The sequence below is a fragment of the Terrapene carolina genome, unplaced genomic scaffold, assembly GCF_002925995.2.
Source record: "Terrapene carolina triunguis isolate 2854851 unplaced genomic scaffold, T_m_triunguis-2.0 Scaffold84, whole genome shotgun sequence".
NCBI classification, from domain to species: Eukaryota; Metazoa; Chordata; order Testudines; family Emydidae; genus Terrapene; species Terrapene triunguis.
Window position 1 is genome coordinate 11494969 of NW_020664435.1, and position 13153 is coordinate 11508121.

Consider the following 13153-nt stretch of genomic DNA (forward strand, 5'->3'; position numbering starts at 1 on the left):
CAGACCATAATGTAAAATACTTTTTCTAGCATTTGAAACTCCCACTCGCCATAGGGATGCAGGCTTGACATGTAAGGAAATTGGAGTTGGTCGTTATTTCTAGTTGGTATGAGTTCAGGGAGTTCTCCTTGTTTTTACCCAGTGACTGAATTCTTAAATTCTTTTGGGGCATTTCATTTGTTTCAGGAAAAATATTTCCTTGATTTTCCATTCAATCAATTGACATACAATAGTAATTCGTTGTACTTCTATAGCATTGTCTGTAGGCAATTCTCAAAGGTATTTTTATTTTTGACAAGCATTAATTAATTGAAGCCCACAGCATCCCTCTGAGAATGGTAAATAGGTAGTTTACAGATAAGAAAGCCATAACACAGAGAGGGTTATAGCATATCACTACAAAAACCGTTGATAGAGTTCGTCTCCTGACCCCCAGTGTCATGCTGTGGTCAGTAACAATGCTGTACCTCTTCTTTTGATGCAATGTTCTATGTTACTATAGATACGCTAACAAAATATATATTGGCTTATATTTTAATCCATTGGCTCTGAACTCATTCACAGTGAGCAGTGGGGTATGGTGTCCGACAATACTGTAAAATAACAATGCCCCCCTATGTTATAAATATTTGTAACATCTGTTGCAGGCTGATGCCGTGCATTTTGTGCCACAATGGACAGCACTATACAACATATAACTTCATTTCTTGTGATCAAGTCTTTTTGAGATGTCTGAAAATTTACTAAAAATGTTGAGCTGTTGTTTATATCTATTTGCCAAACCCATAGCAAAGATACAGCTTGGATTCATAACAAAGAAAGAGTGGAGAGGTTACATTTTCTGGGCACCTAAGCTATTAGGTAGTCATTAATATGCACAGTCAAATTAATTATTGGTGCATAATGGAAAGTGACAGCTGTGGAACTGAACAAACTGTCTTCCTTATCTACATTTTAGTTGTACTTCACTTCTGTTCCCAGTCCACATTTTAGCTATGTATGTATCAATTTTTATTGAAGAGTTTCTTGTATTGCATTAGAGAAGGAAAAGGTAAAACCTTCACAGTGAATATAGGATCACAGATTTCCCCAACTTTAATTATAGGCAAATGAAAAGGAAAAAATTAGCATTTTAATATAGAAATATCTTAGGCTTTAGGAGAATTATGATAAATCTATTGTTGCCTAGTGAACTAAATAAGGATATTACAACAAACTGTCTCCTTAGAAATATTTGTTTAAATAGAGGCTACAATACTTCATCTTTATCTTTTTTGGATAATTATTGCTATTTCAGGCGGTTTCTTGTTCCAGGTTTAAAATACCATTAGTTTTTCAAAAAATTATAATTGGCAGCATTTCTTTGCTATAAAACTACTGGATGGAAAAAAAATTCCAGTTTGCTTGTGAGATAATTATTTTAGTGAGAGTTTTGTTCTATGTGAGATAATTACTTTGGTGAGAGTTTTGTTATGCGTATACAGTTCACTATTGCTGTTTCTTTCTCACTTGGTTGCATTTAGGTTATCTAGTTTCAGTTGCAATCTATTAAACTAAGGCTTTTTCAGTGGTTGAGGTTTTCCCACCTGTCTAGCCTAAAACACCTGCAACATATGTTTGCATAACCCTTCAATGCTTTGCGTTTTGGGCCTTGAGAAATTCCCCTAGAGCTTTTTGCTTATAAACAGCTGAGCAATTCATTTCTCTAATGACGAGTGTTTTTCCCCTGGCATTGAGGCAATAATATGTTCACTAAAATAAGTCTCATTTTTCATCAGAGAGGCACATTAGACATCTTTTTACAGTGCTGTTTCATCTTCTGAACCTTCAGTTTCTGGAATATTTAAAAACAAAAGGAAGGAGAGGAAAAACTAAATCTTAAATTGTGTTCTATAGATTTCATCACCAGCACCTGCACACACATACTGGAAACCAGACACATGCTCACACAGTTAAAGCATTACATTATGGGAGTAAATTAGCTTCCTTGATGTATGGTACAACGATCTTTCTATGACTTGTATCACTGAAGCTTGCCCCACTATAAGATACTTAACTACATAAATAATTTTATATAATTTTCTTGTTTGACTTTTTTTTAATTACATGATTTGGGTTTAGCAAAACGTCTTTCCTTTTTTCCCTACCAGTACCTCAGTAAAGTCTAACTCGGGGAACCAGGCAGGCATGTTAGAATTTCTGTGACCACTGATGGTCTAAGCGATCAAATGTTTCACTCAGTTTTACCCGAAATGCTATCTAAAGTTATAACAAAGAGTTTAAAGACATGGAGCAGAACCTTCGCTGGTGTAATTCACACCATCTAAGCATCTGCCTGATTGGGTGAGATTCTCACCCCTGCTCCCACAGCTAAAATGGCCAAAGGAAAGTGAAGCATCTCTCAAAACTCTGGATCTGGTCTGGAACTGAAAAAGACAGCACAGATTGTCCTTGGGGACTCCCTTGCAAGCCCTGATGTTAATATATACATGGAGTGTACCTGGGGGTGGGCAGGACCCAGCCCATGATGCTGTGGAGTTTCTGGGCAGCACTGCTTTCCCATAGGCAGGTTGCTATAATTTAGACAGCCCCTCAGGATTGTCTAATTATGCAGAGGGCTGTTGCAGTCCTCAGAGTGGCTTAGAATCAAGATGGCACAAGGGTGACTCAAAGCCACAATAGTCATCTACTCCCTCTGGGCTGCGAATTCTGTGCTGTGCTTCTAAGAGATGCAGCACAGAATCCTTCACACGTATAGCCCTACTGCACATGCTTGTTACTATAGTTCTGCATAATATTTCCCCCTTTTAAAATCTGTTAATTCAAAATTAAAGCTTTCGGTTGCTTAACATAGGCTATCCAGTTATAAAGGAGAGAATTGAAAAGTAATTGAAAAACCCACAGAAGGTTGTTAAAAGAATGGTATTTACCATTCCCCTATAGGCAGACTATGGATTCCTAGACTCTTCTGGCTAATGTGACATCCCTAGAAGAAAAATCCATGGTAGTTCTGCATTTCACATACCTATAGAAAGGCAGGGGAGGAGTTAATTTGTTAATCTTCTTAATGCCCTTTTTATACTCTTTATCAAGGGCAATCAGCACATAATACTAAGGTTGGGGTGTAGCAGATGTAAAGTATTGATCAAAGTACACATTAGTTGAGAAATAAAGGTATGAAAACTTTACTAACAAGTAATTATACATGTAACTATATCTATACTTAATTGGGGAAAAAGTAAAATTTGGTTATGAATGGTCAGTAGATCAGATTAACTTATTCTATGTGTCCTGAATACACAGCACATCTAGTACAGGGGATACACAAAGTTGGGTATGTCTACGAGAGAAATTAGTTTGAAATTGATAGAGAAAAAATTGCGTTTTTCTAGGAGTATTTCTCGTTATGAAACTTATGCAATGGATTTTTAAAAAAAATATATGAAAAATAGTGAAGTTGCTATCAATAAAACGCTATGTGTCAAAATCTTAATTTCTGTTACTGTCTGTTTGAAATGCAGCTTTCAGAAATATTGACTATGTTTAGGATAGTAGTTTTCAGATATCTGCATGTTAACATGTATGTCAGGTTTTTAAAAATAATGAGATTTTCTTAAAGGATATCTTGCAGTGCTAAAAACCATTTCCAACCATAATCCTCTTGGTTTTTATTGCCTTACATTTTAAATGCTGTTTTTTCAACATCATTTTTTCTGAGGATTGTTTTTTCTCCCCTTTCCATGTAATAGTACTTTAAACTGCCTCTCCCTTTGATACCAGTAAGCCTCACGGGAATTTAAACAGGCCCCACTGAAAGCAATACTTGAGCCTCATTCATGTGTTCAAGTTAGATCATTATTCCTATTAATGGCTTTAAGTGCTTAGATAGTAGATCAGCATTTCATGTCTTGAATTGCTTGTCATTTCTGCATAAATATGTATTTCAAGAAATTGCTCCACATGATCTCGTCCCTCACTTTCTTCCAGAAAAGAAAGTAGCATAATCCTTTCTTGATTTGTTGGAAGTTGGAAAAGAAAGCTTTTTTTGTTTTAGCAAAAATAAAGTGTATGTCCAATTTCTGGAAACAAGTTGCAAAACTGGGCATGTGTGATAGCCTTGTGAAAGTGAATTTTTCAATTGAATCTGAATCAACTGGAAATATGCCAGTAATTTTATCCTCTTCCTCTTCTTGTACATTGGTTCAAATGGTCATAAAGAAAAATAGAAGTCTATTAAATTTGTAGGAGAAAAGTTACACTATTTGATTACTAGCAGAGTAGTCCTAGAACCATCAGTTCTCCTCCTCATGTCCGTTCAGATTTGATTATCATAGAAATGCACTGAATTACCAAACCAGAGCAATAGTAACAAAAGCTGATTCATTGTTATTGCTGTCAGTTGACGAGGACTGACTTACAAGCCATAGAATGGGATAGAGTTATGCAAATGTTGTTATAACAAGAGAAGAAAAATGTACGGTGACCATTACAGTGCAGGTGACAGAATAAATGGGAATTTTTTTTAGTGCTTGTCTAATAGCCTCAAGTTTTTATAACATTACAACCAGTATATATTTTAAAATGTTTAATGTATTCCTATGGGGGGGTGTAGCGGGGTGGTTAACCCACTCCTGCCCTGAGGGGTTTAAAGACAGCCCTGAGGGAGGGCGGTTGGAAGGGAAAAGCTGCTAGGCTGATTGGGGAAGTAGTTGCAGCTGGGCCACACCCCAATCAGGCCCAGCTGGCCCTATAAAGGCTGGGAGCCAGGAGCAAGGACACAGTCTCTCTCTGCATTCAGAGGAAGAAGGGCCTGGCTGCAGGGAGGTAGAAATAGGGTACCTGAGTGGAGCTGGTCTGGGGAAAGGCAGAGGAGCTGGGGAGCTCCAGCCTGGAAAGCCCTAGGCTGCGGCCTAGCACTGGGCTGATAGGTACTGGTGATTGCAGAGGGCAGCCCAGGGATAGGCAAAGGCAGCAGGTCCAAACCCAACCTTGCCAGTGATGAGTAGGCTGATACTGCAGTCTGCCCCAGGGCGTGGGGGCTAGACGATGACTGGCAGTAGCTTTATACTGAGGTGAGGTGGGAATAGTGGGTGGGGGTTCCCCGGGGAGGGGAGACCCTAAGACTGAGGGGTTACTGCCAGGGGGCAGCACCCAAGGTAAAAGGGCACCGGGGTCCAGGGAGGGACACGGGGTCCAGAGGACAGGCGGATCACCGGCTTGCAGAGGGCGCTCCGGAGCTGGAACGAGCTAATTCCCGGAAGTCACCAGCAGGAGGCGCCGCCGGGTGAGTCCGGCCGTCTACAGGGGGAAAAGTAATTTAATACAAAGGTAAATCTGACAGCATGAAAAAGTCAGGAAATTCTCACTGAAGTGTTCCATCACCAGCTTTAACTTTGACCCCAGCAATCCTTCTGGCCCTTTGATATCTATTGACTCTTCAACTTTAACTCTTCTTCCTTTGTCATATGCATTGTACAATATTCTGCTACTTGAAATATAAACCCCACCTACTCCTAAAAACATGAGAAGGCTGGTCAAAAAGGAAGTTTCCATCAATTCCCTGGAGAGTGATGGAGCATGGGTTCCCCAGCCCATTACAACAGTGGGCAAGGAAAATGAATTTCCCACATGTGGAGGTGGGAAAGCATATAAGGGAGTTTTCCATTCCCTTGTGTACTCCCAGCACATCAAGATGAAAATGTAATGTACTTTTTCCTTGTTTAAAAAAAAAAAAAAATTCAGAAAGCGCATTGCATTGCATTGATTAATAAATTGTATGTATTACAATAAAGACCAAAAGAGTGAGGTCAGTATATTTCAAATTAATGTATAAAAGCAAGAGGGGAAAAAACAATTTTAAAAGAGAATAAGTTTATAACAGAAATCTTTCAACAGGTATTTATTTGTATAAAATAGTGCAGTTTTATGCACTATATTTAGATTATTGCACAGAAAAAAATTATCACTTTAATAGATATTCTATTTTATCATGTCTTTTTTTTTCTCTTGCATTTTAACTTCCGATGCAATGGAAATGTATTACTTTAACTGATTTATCCCTTTGTTGAGTACTCATAGGGGGGAGGGATAGCTCAGTGGTTTGAGCATTGAGAGTTCAATCCTTGAGGGGGCCATGTAGGGATCTGGGACAAAATCAGTACTTGGTCCTGCTAATGAAGGTAGGGGGCTTTGATGACCTTTCAGGGTCCCTTCCAGTTCTATGAGATAGGTATATCTCCATATATATATATATATATATATATATATATATATATGGAGATATACCTAAGGGCTATGCTGTACTTCTGTTTAGTTGTATGCCTGTTCAATTTATTTTTAATAATATGTATTTATATAGCACTTTACACCATCAAGCATTATCCCTTTGAGCTAAATTAGTGTAAGTGGACTCCTTGGTACATAATTCTGTGGGTATAGGTTCTTCAGTATTCCATAGAATATTAAGTCCCAAAATAGGTAATTTCAGTGCCACTTAAGACAAAGTATATTAATACATTAGTTTATCTGAGGTGAAAATAGGGACTAACAGACAAACTCTGTTTTCAGCATTAATTGTGTACAGGATAGTACAACGGGATTCCTGGCCTAGATTCTGAATACTGTGAGGTTTTGGGGGGAAAAAAGGTTCTGTGTGCCATCTAGTGGATATATTTGATTTGAGCAGCAAAACATAATTTTAACATGAAACCAATCTTTGTTTAACTAAAATGTTCACTAACAAGTTGGTACATTAAATTTAAATTAGAAATTATAGCTTGTCCTTACTATTAATGTTTTATTTAATATGATCTCTTTATAGGTAGATGTTTTAGTGATATACTTCTATAGTCAGAACTAGAGAAGGGATAAAACTAGCTTGGAACAGAACTTCCCCAGAAAGTTCAGATCCAAACTCGAACATTGTAGCTCAGTCCCCTTTCTACATGGATGAGTATATTCTTATTTATGGTATTTGTACAACAGTCTTAAAGTCATCAGATGAGAAGAATGGGATCTAAAATATTTCAAAGCTGGCTTTCCTTTTTTATATATTGTTCCTACCTTTATCAATTATGGTCCTGGGAAAAAAGAAATGAGTTTTTAATCTATAATCCTTATTAACTTTTATATTAAGAGACTGATGCCTAATTTTTATTAAATATTTTCTAACTTAAAACTCTGTAACACTCTTTTCTGTAGAAAAATCCAAGACCGGTGACTTACCAATTCCAACAAAATTTAGATTATTACAAAGCACGTGGAGCAGACTTGATGAATAAAACCCGGTAAGACACTTTCATATATGTTGCATTTTAATTAACACCTTACCCCAATATAGTGAATATTTTATACGTTGCTTTGATTCAAAACAAGCAGTATGTGGAACACAACTGAATATTATCATATTTTAGAAATGTAGGGCTGGAAGTGACCTTGAGTCATCATCTGTTCCAGCACCCAGTGCTGAGGCAGGACCATGTATATCTAGACTATCCCTGATGGATATGTCTAACCTGTTCTAAAAAGTCTCCCATGGCAGGGATTCCACAGCCTCCCTGGGAAGCCTGTTCCAGCATAACTATCTTTATAGTTACATATAGTTTTTCCTAATATCTAACCTAAATCTCCCTTGCTGCAGATTAAGCCCATTACTTCTTGTTCTGCCGGCAACAGACATGGAAAACAATTGATCACTATCCTCTTTAGTCCTTAACATATCTGAAGACTGATATCAGGTTCCCCCTCAGTCTTCTCTTCTCAAGCCTCAACATGCCCAATTTTTTTTAACTTTTCCTCATAAGTCAGGTTTTCTAAACCTTTCATCATTTTTGTTGCTTTTCTCTACGCTCTCTCCAATTTGTCCACATCTTTCTTAAAGTGAGGCTTCTGGAACTGCACACAGTCCTGCGTCTGAGGCCTCAGCAGTATCAAGTAGAGTAGAACGATTATCTCTCATGTCTTATGTACAACACTCCTGTTAATACACCCCAGAATGTTAGCCTTCCTTGCAACTGCTTCATGTTATTGACTGACTCATGCAATTTGTGATTCCATATAACCCTTGGGCTCTTTTCAGGAGAACGACTGCCTACCCAATTACTTCCCATTTTGTAGTTGTGCACTTGGGGTTTTTTTCTTCATAAGTATAGTACTTTGCACTTCATTAATTATGTGAAATTAATTTTTTAGTCTTTGCACAATCAATATTATTACAAAGAGTGCTATATTCTAGCTTGCACACACTCTCTTTCAGGCTAGGGTCTTGTCTACAATTGCACTAACTTAAAACTGATTTAGTGGAACTGGTGCAAACCACTGTGTGGACATTCTTCAATTAGTTTAAAAGGAATACAATAAATTGATAGAAGCTGTGGTAGACTGATTGAAGAATGTCCACACAGTGGTTTGCACCAGTTCAACTAAACCAGTTTTAAAACACATCCTTGATTAAACCAGAGATCTAAATTCCATTACACTAGGCACTGTACAATCATATAACAAAAGGATGGTTTCTGCCTCAAAGCACTTAAAGTCTAAGTATAGTGACCGAGTTTCCAAACAATCACCAGTCAAAAGATAGAGGGCCAAATCCTGCTTGCCTTACTTATGGTTTTATTTCATTGAAATCAATGGGTCTACTTTCGTGGTAAGGAATAGCAGAATTTGATCCTTAAAATACAAAGATGCATTTGTAATACCCATGTTTGTAGTGCTATGTGACCAAAAAGCTCTGTTTTATTAGAATAATCACTGTATGAGAAAACTACTACAAATGTAAAAATTCCAGGATGGGTTTAATATTTGTATTTTTTTATCAGGCTTAAAATGAATTGATGCTATCCCATAGGTTGCAAACTTTGGATATTGAAATGGTGGTTATGGAATGTGCTGCCATGCCCGTGCTAATCTTATCATTGTAAAATAAATAAAAGGGCCACCCATCCTATTTTTCACACACCTCTCCTATCTAATACAGTGCCAGCTTGCAATGTGCAAGGAATTTTAAATTTTGAGAGACTGGAAACATAAAAAGCTTCTTTTTTCTAGGTTCTCTCTGTGCCCTATGATGATATCAAGTGACAATTTGTGAAAAAGACAATGATATTACATCACAATGTGATTAGCAGCGTTACTGTACTATGTCATAATGTTCTAGTTATTTGTCCTGTTAAGAAACTTAGAAAGATGGCTATCCAGAGGAGGATGTCCTGCCCCAGGAATCATGGTGTTCTTTTTGTATTAACTGAGCCTCATTCCTTGATCTGTAGGGTCCATATTCTTGCTGCTCCTGCATTTTGACTTGTAGCATGGGGACTTTGTTTCTTTCTGGTGGACAGGGAAGCCCCAAAATATAGTCTCCACCTGAGCTGTCCTATAGAAGATTCTACAACCTCTCTTCTGCTACCGTCCAAGTCTGCATTCTTCGTACAACTGTTTTAGGAGGCCCCACTGCAGCTGCTTATATTCTCTTTCTCTCTCTCTCAGGTATTCTCATTGTACTGCTCTTTAGTGGAACACCCAGGCACTCTTTTAACTCCTACAGCAAGACTTCTTGACCAGTTTGCTTCTCAAGAGCCCCTTGGTCTCTTTTTCAAAATACAGGATCTTTAGAAATTCTGTGTCCTACACACACACTTGTGGTGTGCTGCAGCTGCTTTCTGCTGTGTCTCAGATGGGCCATGCTGCAGAAACATTTTAAAGGATAATTGTGGGACTTATGTGACTAGTGGCTCTCCCTGCAGCTATCGTGGAACTTGCATGATAGCAGTATTGCAGCTGCTGGCAAAGCTTGCTTCCTGGAAGGAGAGGATTCTAATTAGGGCTGTCAAGCGATTAAAAAAATTAATCGTGATTAAATCGTGCTGTTAAATAACAATAGAATACCATTTATTTTAAATATTTTTGGATATTTACTACATTTTCAAATATATTAATTTCAATTGCAAAACAGAATACAAAGTGTACAGTCACTTTATATTTATTTTTGATAACAAATATTTGCACTGTAAAAAAACAAAAACAAAAAATTTTCAATTCACCTCATACAAGTATTGTAGTGCAATCTCTTTATCATGAAAGTTGAACTTACAAATGTAGAATTATGTAAAAAAAAAAACTGCATTCAAAAATAAAACAATGGAAAACTTTAGTGCAAACAAGTCCACTCAGTCCTACTTCTTGGTCAGCCAATCACTCAGATGATGTAAATACTTTGCAACGCCAACTACAAAAGTGCCATGCAAACGCCTGTTCTCACTTTCAGGTGATGTCGTAAGTAAGCAGGCAGCAGTATCTCCCGTAAATGTAAACAAGTTTGTTTGCCTTAGCGATTGGCAGAATAAGAAGTAGGACTGAGTGGACTTGTAGGCTCTAAAGTTTTACATTGTTTTGTTTTTGAATGCAGTTATGTAACAAAAAATCTGCATTTGTAAGTTACACTTTCACGATAAAGAGATTTCACTTGAGTACTTGTATGAGGTGAACTGAAAAATACTATTTTTTTTGTTCATCATTTTTAGAGTGCATATATTTGTAATCAAAAATAATAATATAAGCGAGCACTGTGCACTTTGTATTCTGTGTTGTAATTGAAATCAATATTGAAAATGTAGAAAAACATCCAAAAATATTTAATACATTTCAATTGGTATTCTATCGATATAAGTGCGATTAATCACAATTAATTTTTTGAGTTAATCATGTGAGTTAACTGCGATTAATTGACAGCCCTAATTCTAACTATTACATGTGGCACTGGAGGATAGAGCGCTTTGATTGTGACACAGCGGCGAGATGAGGACAGACACATGGATGGATTTTAACTGGCAGGCCACAACATTTATTAAGTTTAAACACAGGGGAGAGCCAAAACCTGCCCATCATGTAGGGGTTACAGGGCTCCTACCATATAACCCATAACTCTGAGTGGATGTCCTCAGCCTAACCCCTAGGACTCTGCTCACCCCACAACAGGGACAGAGGGTGCAGAAGGGTGGGGACCTTGACTGGTGAGGGCCACAAGCTCTGAACTCGGCCCATGAGGGCCACAAGATCTCACCCTATTCCATGACCCCAAAGCCCACCACCAAAATACCAGGTCTTTTATCCTTTTAACTGCACTGGAAACTGGCCACAAGTTGCGACAAGTTAACTCCACCAGATAGCTGAGTTGGGTACTAAGCACATTCCTCCGTAATCTACTGTGGCATGAAGGTGCTCAAGGGCTGTGAAAAACTCCCCAGACCTCTGCCAATTGTCCCTATTGGAGAAAAAATTCCTTCCTGACCCCCATGCAGGTGATGGGCTAGACCCGCAGCATTTGCCAAACTGTTTTCCCATTTCAAGTTCAGGGATGATCGGGTGGGACTGAATAGAGCTGAAAAAGGGCATGGCCCATGCTCCAGGTAAAATCCTGGCACCTGGGGAATGCTGGCCAATGAGCAGCACTCCCTGCCCCACATCTGGCCCGTGGGTTCCAGAGACTCCAACAGGGAACAAGTTACCTGGTTTCCCTATTGAGTCTCCTTTCCTTGCTGCTGGGGCTATCCCCCTTCGCTGCTGGCCCCGTCAAGTTCCTCCACCTGTTAAGGTGGGTGGATGGCATATGGAACTGGTCTGGGCGCAGCTCTTAATTAGGTTCAGTTTCTGCTACGTGTAGTTTAAATACTTTATAATTATTTGGGGAATAGATGAAGGGTCCATCTACTCCTCCCTACCTTTCTTGCCTGTAGGCAAAATGATCAAAGGATTCCCCTGGTACCATGCTGATGGCAAATATAATTTATTTCATACAGTGAGGTACTCTCTTACCACTATATAGTAATGGTGAAATACTCCTAGAATTCTGCATCAGACCCTAGTGCCTCAGTATATCACAACGATGTCAATAAAATGGAGAGAGTTCACTGATAAGAGCAAAAATGATTAAGGAGTTGCCAGAATGACACATGATGGACGTTTAAAACTACTAATCAAGACAACTAAACTGCTGGTGGGAATATAGCTTCATTGCAAAGGAAGAGGATAAATACCAACGTGGTAGAGGAATTGTTTAGCATAGGTCAAGGAGGGAATAACTAGGAGGAATGGATTTCAACAAAGAAATATTTAGCCCGTATCATTTCAATAGTATTGTACTTTGATATACTCTCCCAAAAGAAGTGTTGGCCTCATTAAAAAATATACTGAACAAAGCACTGGAAAATATATCATTAGGGATTGGGGTTTTTTATCTTTAATTTCTGAGATTCTATGATACATTTAAAATATCTTTACAAATCTACACTATATTGCTTAATTTATTGTTCTTTTAAAACTTTTAAATGTGTCATATTCATGTAGATTTTTCTCTCTTAATGGCTACTTACTGACGAGATAAGGCTTTCTTAAAACAAAACATTTTCATCTTAGCAGAAAACTGAAGAGATTGAATCATCTTGTTTAAAAATATACCATTCATAGTCAAGGTCAATGATGCTTATTGTGATGAAACAAAATTGTTTGCTTCATAGATTGGTTTCACGTCTCCTTGACATTCATGTTTTTAAACTGATGTCTTACTTTTAAATGCATCTGCTGATAACTCTATAATATAATCAATCCTCATTTTTCTTGTAATTGTCGTGCATGTTTGATACATTTTGATGGCTCAAGTGCATCCACTGATCCATGTTTAATGGCTTCAATCATCCTTTGCACTCGTATATAACCTTAATATACTACTTCAGGTGGTAGGAAATAGATATATTGCCCTTATTCTTCTGAACTTCAATCTGGAGTCAGAGCATCTCGTCCTGCAGACCTAATGCCCTGTCATTGCTCGTGTTTCCTGAAACTGCAACTTGAGGAAAACACCGCATAACTCTACTTAGGGGTCTGAGGGAAAAAAATAGCATCAGCTTTTCGTGGCAAGCCATTAAAGTACCAAAATCATTGTTTGGCTTCTTGTGTTCGTGTCCTGAGGTGATCATTGCCAATGCAAGGTCAGCTCATAAGAGACCTGAATCCTGGCAAATGTTTGAAGCTGAATAACCAATTCTCATCTAATTCTCAGATGATATGTAACAGCCTTTTACAGTTATGATTAAAAAAAAAAAAAAAAAAGTCCTCCAACAACATTGCAGACCTTTGGGTCTGAGTTGGGTGGTTTTTT

The 13153-nt window shown here is 38.0% G+C and overlaps 1 protein-coding gene across 4 annotated transcripts in view; it reads left to right on the top strand.

Annotated features, from left to right (window-relative positions):
* TBC1D5 (TBC1 domain family member 5) overlaps nt 1–13153 on the top strand; it is a 472654-nt gene that overhangs the window by 371573 nt on the left and 87928 nt on the right. For all 4 annotated transcript variants that reach the window (XM_024197361.1, XM_029910981.1, XM_024197362.1 and 1 more), the window contains one exon: nt 7201–7286. In XM_024197361.1, coding sequence (XP_024053129.1) covers nt 7201–7286 — 86 coding nt within the window. The remainder of the gene's footprint in view (nt 1–7200; nt 7287–13153) is intronic.